At 42.5% G+C, this 8750-nt stretch overlaps 1 protein-coding gene across 1 annotated transcript; it reads left to right on the forward strand.

Moving 5' to 3' along the window:
- The first annotated feature begins 4304 nt into the window (after nucleotides 1-4304).
- On the forward strand, nucleotides 4305-6397 carry LOC131540048 (foot protein 1 variant 1-like). Its single transcript, XM_058774455.1, has one exon. It carries the CDS (start codon nucleotides 4688-4690, stop codon nucleotides 5657-5659), a length of 972 nt encoding a protein of 323 aa, XP_058630438.1. The 5' UTR covers nucleotides 4305-4687; the 3' UTR covers nucleotides 5660-6397.
- Nucleotides 6398-8750: the final 2353 nt, after the last annotated feature.

The following is an 8750-nucleotide window of genomic DNA, read 5'->3' on the forward strand; positions in this document are numbered from 1 at the left end:
GTTTCACTGTTTTTAGTGTTACTGTAGTTTATACAATATTGTAGGTCAGAAAAAAAAAAAACTACCATACAATAACAAAACTTACAGGTTATAATAAAATAAACAACATTCATAATATTTGTTAGCGAAACTTCAAAGAGTGCGCGAAACTTGTCATTTGCAGGTGAAAAACAGCGTTTAAGATTCGTAACAGCAGATTCAAGCCATTGTCGTTATGCACTTGTTTTTGTGCTAGAAAAAGCATCCAAGAAAAATATATATGTAAGAAAACATTCTACAAGTGTGCAAATCTCATTGCAAGAATTCACATACTGATTTGCCCATTTTGTGATGCAGGTGTGTGAATGTGTTTTGCACCATATTCACTGCAGCAATAGTAGCAAAACATGTGAGCGTACGAGTTTCTTAATTTGTGATTCATAGAATAGGATTTGTGTGTCTGCAATGAAGGATTCGAGAAGGTGTAACTGTTGTGTTGTGTTTGTGGGAGAGAGAAAAAAAAATCTACAAGTTTGCAACTTTTGTCTTGCATACTGTGTTTTGCATACTGTTTACCGTGTTTGTTATCCCATTACCGTGGGAAAGTGAAGTCGCGTTTGTTCTCGGCCGCATCACGGGAATTTCCCAGTTTCGTTTAGCTAAGTAGTAAGGCGTGGTCAAAGCCAGTAAAAGTACTTATATACCTGATTCGGAAGCACTTGTCAGAAGAAGCAAAAGAACAGCAGAAGAGAACAGCAGTTTGTAAGTGTTTTGTCTTTTTCCATTAGATTTCAGCGCAGTTGTTGTTGCTAGGAAACTTTGTTTTGCATACTGTGTTTTACTGTGGGAAGGTGAAGTCGCGTTTGTTCTCGGCCGTATCGCGGGAATTTCCCAGTTTCGTTTAGCTAAGTAGTAAGGCGTGGTCAGCTGACTTCTATAACGAATAATTGGGCAAGTATAAAACTGGGCTGTGTACCGCTGCAGCGGTCGCAGCAGCCCTCGTGCGAAGACCGACGAGTGTAAAGACGATCATCTCTACCTTGCGCGACTCCACCGAGCAAGAACACGGACAAGGCACTTGAGTATTGCTCTTTCCCCTTCCTTCAATTTTTGCTCTAATTGTTCTCATTTACTTATTTAGTCAATTGTACACACTATGTGCTTTCAAATCTCCACCATTACTACTAACACTCAGAAGGCACGCACTGTACGGTGGAGGCAGGCCAATCCTACTAATCTACGGCCTGTTCCTCTGTCATCTACTACTTTGCTCTCTATTCCAACTGGTCTCTGGAACTGCCAGTCTGTTGCAAACAAAGCAGACTTTATTCCTTCTATTGCTACTCACTCCGGTCTCAACCTCATGGCCCTAACTGAGACCTGGATCAAACCTCAGGACACTGCCACTCCTGCAGCTCTCTCCACTACTTTCACTTTTTCCCACACCCCTCGCACAATTGGGAGGGGTGGAGGTACGGGTCTCCTTATTTCAAATGATTGGAAATTTGATCTTCTACCATCTCTTACAGGCAACAGTTCATTTGAATCTCATGCTATTACTATTACCCACCCTGTTAAAATCCACTTTGTAGCTGTGTATCGTCCCCCAGGTCAACTGGGTAACTTCTTGGAGGAATTGGATGTATTGCTCTCAAACTTTCCTGAGGATGGTACTCCTCTGGTACTGCTTGGTGACTTCAACATCCACCTAGAAAAACCCCAGGCTGCTGACTTCAACACTCTTCTCACATCATTTGACCTCAAGCGAGTGTCTACCATGGCTACTCACAAATCAGGTAACCAACTGGACCTCATCTACATACGCTACTGCTCCACTGACAACACATTAGTTACTCCACTGCACACTTCAGACCACTTCCTCATCACTTCTAACCTCACACTAACTCCTGACATAGCACACACTCCCCCACAGGTCACCTTTCGCCGTAACCTACGCTCTCTCTCTCCCGCTTGCCTTTCCTCAATGGTTTCATCTGCACTTCCTTCACCCTCTCAGTTTTCAGCATTGGACACAAACAGTGCTACTGACACTCTTTGCTCCACTCTAACATCTTGCTTGGACAACTTTTGCCCCCTTTCATCCAGAGCAGCACACACTACCCCCTCTGCCCCCTGGCTGTCTGATGTTCTCCGTGAACATTGCACTAAACTAAGGGCTGCAGAGAGGAAGTGGCACAAATCTAAAAACTCTACTGACCTTAGTGCGTATCAGTCACTGCTCTCTTCCTTCTCTGCAAATATCTCCATTGTTAAAACGACATACTACCACAACAAAATCGACAACTGTTCTGACTCTCGCACACTTTTCAAAACTTTCTCTTCTCTTCTCTGTCCTCCTCCCCCTCCTCCTTCATCAACTCTTACAGCTGATGACTTTGCAATTTTCTTTACAAATAAAACAAGAACCATCAGTGACCAATTTCTCCCACCACAAACTGATAACTTCTTACCGACAAATACACACTCTCTCACCTCCTTCTCTCCTCTCTCGGAGGCGGAGTTCTCCAAACTCATCCTTTCCAATCATCACACTACCTGTCTGCTAGATCCTATCCCCACTCACCTCCTTCAGGCCATTTCTTCATCAGTCATACCTGTGCTTACTCACATTACCAACACCTCTCTTCACACTGGTACATTTCCCACAGCATTTAAGCAGGCTCGGGTAACCCCACTGCTTAAAAAACCTTCTCTAAATCCAGCACTTTTAGAACACTACAGACCAGTATCCCTTCTTCCATTCATTGCAAAGACACTTGAGCGAGTTGTGTTCAACCAACTCTCTTTGTTTCTTGCACAGAACAATCTTCTGGACAACAACCAATCTGGCTTCAGACGCGGCCACTCTACTGAGACTGCCCTACTTTCGGTTACAGAAGCCCTGAGACTGGCAAGAACGGCTTCCAAATCCTCTGTACTCATCTTACTGGACCTGTCTGCTGCCTTCGACACAGTTAACCATCGGATCCTCCTGTCCACTCTCAGAAAGATGGGCATCTCAGGAACCGCGCTCCTGTGGTTCGAGTCCTACCTCTCAGATAGGTCCTTCAGGGTGTCTTGGAGGGGTGAGGTTTCAAAGTCACAACTTCTGGCTACTGGGGTTCCTCAAGGCTCAGTGCTTGGACCACTTCTCTTCTCCATCTACATGTCGTCATTAGGATCGGTCATTCAGAAGCATGGCTTTTCTTACCACTGCTATGATGATGACACTTAACTCTACCTCTCATTCCTACCAGATGATCCGACGGTAGCTGCTCGCATTGCAGCCTGTCTGAGTGACATCTCTAGCTGGATGAAAGACCATCACCTTCAGCTCAACCTCGCCAAGACAGAACTGCTCGTGGTTTCAGCCAACCCATCACTCCACCACAACTTCTCTATACAGCTGGGTTTGTCAACCATAACTCCTTCCAGGACAGCCAGGAATCTTGGAGTTATGATAGATGATCAGTTAAGCTTCACAGACCATATTGCTACAACGGCCCGGTCCTGCAGATTTGCCTTATACAACATTAGGAAGATTAGACCCTTCCTGTCAGAGCAAGCTGCACAACTCCTTGTCCAAGCTCTTGTTCTCTTGAGACTGGACTATTGTAATGCGCTCTTGGCAGGCCTTCCCGCAAGTATTATCAAGCCTCTACAACTGATTCAGAATGCAGCAGCCAGAGTGGTCTTTAATGAACCGAAGAAAGCTCACGTTACCCCTTTCTTCATCAGGTTGCACTGGCTACCAATAGCCGCTCGCATCAAATTCAAGGTACTGATGTTTGCCTATAAGACAACAACTAGCGCTGCACCAATATATCTAAACTCACTAGTTCAAACTTATGCACCCTCCAGAAGCTTGCGTTCTGCAAGTGAACAACACCTTGTGGTGCCATCACAAAGAGGTACCAAATCTCTCTCACGGACCTTTTCCTGGACTGTGACCATCTGGTGGAATGACCTCCCGATCTCAATTCGAACAGCTGAGTCTTTAGCCATTTTCAAAAATCATCTAAAGACACATCTTTTTCGCCTGCACCTCATCAACTAATACTAATACTAACACTTACCTATTATGTCTATCTATTATTTAAAAAAAAAAAAACTAGCTACATCTGCTGTGCTGGACTAACTGAGACTTGTCATGGCACTTGTATACTGCTGCAATCTCGATGGTCTGACTGCTTCTATTGTTCTCATTTGTACGTCGCTTTGGATAAAAGCGTCTGCTAAATGATTAAATGTAAATGTAAATGTTGTCTGTGGCTTTAAATTTACTGATACACATGTGTGGCTATTCTCTACAACTACAAATTCCACTGTCACAGACGCTCAGTTGTTTCGTACCAAAAATACCTTCATAGTCTTGTCCCCATTGGTTTGTTCATGTCACGTGACCCTTATTGTTTGCAAGTAGCACATTTGATTTCATTGTCTCTTGTCATGTATTGAAGTTGTTACCCACTGCCGGTGAGTCAAGTCTGTTCATGCCAAGTCAAGTTTGTGTCAAGTCTTCGTCTGTTCAGATTATGTTTGCATTCTTGGATTACTTTTGTAAATAAACTGCACTTGGGTTCTTAGCAACTTGCCTCCAGTGGACTGTTCATTACAGAATACTGACTTTGCTTTGAAGATTAGTGGTTCTGCTTTCACTGTGGGTGTCGTGGAGGAGGAACGCGACACTCCCCCAAAGTCCTCAGTCATGTCTGCTACGCCAAAGCCTGCTAACATGTCTGCTACGCCAAAGCCTGCTAACATGTCTGCTACGCCAAAGCCTGCTAACATGTCTGCTACGCCAAAGCCTGCTAACATGTCTGCTACGCCAAAGCCTGCTAACATGTCTGCTACGCCAAAGCCTGCTAACGTCATGTCTGCTACGCCAAGGCCTGCTAACGTCATTTCTACTACTCTAAGACCTACTTGTGTCGTGCCTGCTACTCCAGGACCTGCTCACATCATGCCAGTTAAGTCAAAGTTTACTCATGTCATGTCTACCAAGTCACAGCCTGATCACATCATGTCTGCCAATCCAGAGTCTGCTAACATCATGTCTGCTACCTCAGGGCCTGCTCATGTCATGCCTCCCAAGCCAGGGCCTACACACAAGATGGCCACCACACCTGATTCCCTGGCCAAGATGGCCACCATGCCTGAGGCGGTCGCCATTTTGAGCGTGTGGGCTGCACACTGCACTCCTGAGGCCTCTCCTGTCCATGAATCTTCTCCTAAGGCCTCTCCTGTCCATGTATCCACTCCAGTGCCTCCAGAGGTGGCGGCTTCTGCTGCAGAACCTCCAGAGGAGGTAGCGTCCACTGCAGAACCACCAGAGGTGGTGGCTTCCACTGCAGAACCTCCCGAGGTTGTGGCGCCCACTTTTGAACTCACTGTCTGTCATGTCACGGCCATTGAGGCCATTCATGAATTGACTGACTGCCTTGTCACAACCATGGAGGCCGCTCATGAACTCACTGTCTGTCCTGTCATGGCCAAGGAAGCCATTCACGAACTCACTGTGCCACAGGTCACGGCCATGGAGGCCATTCATGAATTGACTGACTGCCTTGTCACAGCCATGGAGGCCGCTCATGAACTCACTTGTCTGTCCTGTCATGGCCAAGGAAGCCATTCACGAACTCACTGTGCCACAGGTCACGGCCATGGAGGCCATTCATGAATTGACTGACTGCCTTGTCACAGCCATGGAGGCTGCTCGTGAACTCACTTGTCTGTCCTGTCACAGCCAAGGAAGGCGTTCACGAACTCACTGTGCCACAGGTCACGGCCATGGTGGCCATTCATGAATTCACTGACTGCCTTGTCACAGCCATGGAGGCCGCTCATGAACTCACTGTCTGTCTTGTCACGGCCACGGAGGCCGTTCATGAACTCACTGTCTGTGATGTCATGGCCAAGGAAGCCATTCATGAACGCACTGTGCCACAGGTCACGGCCATGGAGGCCTTTCATGAACTCTCTACCCGTTCTGTCAGCGTCAAGTGGTCTGTCCATGTCTCTGCTCCACCATGGCTTCTTGCTCTGCCGGCCCCACCCGGCCGTCCTGTTCTGCCTGCTCCGCCATGGCTCCCTGCTCTGCTGACACCACCCGGCCGTCCTGCTCTGCCTGCACTGCCATGGATTTCTGCTCTGCCATGGCTTATTGTCTTGTCATGTGATTATCACTTCTGTCTGCTCATTGGTTGCTTTAGTCATGTGTCTTGTCTTCATTGGTTTGTTCATGTCATGTGACCCTCATTGTTTGCTATAAGTAGCACATTTGGTTCCATTGTCTCTTGTCGTGTATTGAAGTTGTAACCTGCTGTCGGTGAGTCAAGTCTGTTCATGTCTGTTCATGCCTGTTCATGCCAGGTCAAGTTTGATTATGTTTGTATTCTTGAATTACTTTTGTAAATAAACTGCACTTTGGTTCTTACTACGCTCGCCTTCAGTGGACTGAATAGTTACATACATTTAAATAAACAAATTTAGTTGACTAACTTTCAACATCTTTTTTTAATTAAATGTAGCTAAAATAAATAGTTTGCAACCATTTACTTAAAAAAAAAAAAGTATATATATATTATTTTTTCAGTGTAGGTCGATATAAAAAAAATGGTTTGGCTTTTTAGAACTTAATTTCACCATAAACATAAGCTTAATTAGCTATAGTATGGAAGCAGATCTCTTTCTTTCTTTCAATAAAATTTGTGACATCGGTAAAGCTAGTCATCATGTGTTGTGCATATCAACACTCTGGTTTCCAGCAAGTGTGAAGAGTGTTGTTTGCTTTTATACAAACTAAACAAAGCGATAATTGCTACAGCAATTATTATTATTATTATTTTTTTGGATGCTTCTGACATGGAAGAAAATAAACTGGTTGTTGTTATCATTTGTTCAATAACCTGCTGCTTTATCAATAATTATTTGATGCTTATTGTAAGCTTTCACATGAGCCAGAAACTGAAGACATACAAGCCTCTAGAACCATGTCATTACATAATGGAATGCAACAGAAAGCCTTCATTGTAAATATGTGATATGTTGTGTTGTATTGTGTATACAGTTATCTCTGCTGCATGCCTTAACTAACAGAATATAGTAAGTGCATTACATTAATTAGACGGTATGTAGGAAAGGTATGTATCCTTATAATAACTGATTTATTACAACTGGAGGAAATGGCAAAGACTTTAAATTCTTTATTTTATGTTCTATAAAAGTGTACAGAAATAAAATAGCTGTCATTGAGTGTTAAACAGATCACTTGTGCAATTATTTTCCACGTTTTGTTCTTTCATATATTCATACTGTGAATCAAGAATGGTTTATGCTGCAAGTCTTTATTCATATTGTCTTTCTTTCAGCTCTTGTTTGTTGCTGCATTTACAATAGCAGAGAGTGTTTACTAGGACACGATTGAGACCCAGTCAGGATTTTCTTTTTTTTTTTTTTTTATGTAACATAGTCTGCTTAAAAATAAATGCGTTAAACGAGTTGCGGTCCAACTCTTTATTTATCCTGCTAAGCTGTGTGTGTCTAACTAAGCTCTCTGATTTACACTCCTTTGTGTTTCTTCACCTGTGGGAATAAAAAAAATAAATAAATAAATTTTTTCTTGGCCATGCACAAGACAACATGTCATTATTTTTAAATTAAATCAATTACCCAAACTAAAAAGCCACATCACATGAGAAACAGGACACACTGGCTGCATATTATTCCCAGAGGATTCCTTCGCTCAAAAGGTACATTATTGGCACAATGACGGCAAAATCATGCTTTGATGGGTTGTTTTGGATAAAAACATCTCCCAAATGTAAATGTCATTTTCGCCATTTGTTTGGCCGTTTGTATACATACTTATACACATATATATAGTTTTGTGAGCAAATCCAAAGTTTACTTTGGGAGAACCTTCTTGTGGGAACGCAAAAGTTTCAAGAGTAAACGTGAAAGCATAGATTTTTCTTGCAACTCCTATTTTGCAAGTTATTACCTCTGTTTTTGCTCTGCCAAAATAAATGCTACTGTTCCAAATTTGAGGGCAACAGTGTTGTGTTGTGACATCAGCTCTATGCAGCTGCCTTAACACAGTGCCTTCGTGTTATGTGTTTATAGTCGAGAAAAAAAAAAAATAGATGTGGAGTGCCATGACAACAGCAGCATTGATGCTTCATTTATTTTCACAGAAATTTTGAATCTTACTTAGAAACTTACCTTGAACTTCAGCACAATTTGTCTGCTGCCTTGCAAGTATTGCCATTTCTTCCAGGAAATTCAAATGTGGAGAAATGTTATTTAAAAAAAAAAAAAAAAGTAGTTTTAATATTAGTGTCTTTAACAACTTATGTCAAAAAATTAATTAATAATAATAATAGTAGTAGTAGTAGTTGGGCACATCTTATTGTGTTCATGGTGCACTGCATTTTTGTTGCTATTGAGGTGATAAAAGTTTTTTTTTTTTTTTTTAAGTTTTATTTTTGGTTATACTACTTAGGTGTCCTTGTTACAGTGTACAGGAAGGAAAGGAAACATGACATTTCTTTGTAAGATTCACCTAGATGTAATATCTGCTGGATTATTGGACTTTGTAAGCATTGACCTTTTGTAGTGACTGTAAATTGAGCTGTAAGCATTTAAGCATTTCTGTGATATTATGGTATAGATTCAGTGTCTCCTCTAAAGTCACATGAGACCTGAGCTTGTTTTTTCCTCAATGTTTCTCTGAAAAACAAACAATTAGTGCCTTTGCATAGAGAAATTAT

The sequence above is a fragment of the Onychostoma macrolepis genome, chromosome 05 (genome assembly GCF_012432095.1).
Source record: "Onychostoma macrolepis isolate SWU-2019 chromosome 05, ASM1243209v1, whole genome shotgun sequence".
NCBI classification, from domain to species: Eukaryota; Metazoa; Chordata; class Actinopteri; order Cypriniformes; family Cyprinidae; genus Onychostoma; species Onychostoma macrolepis.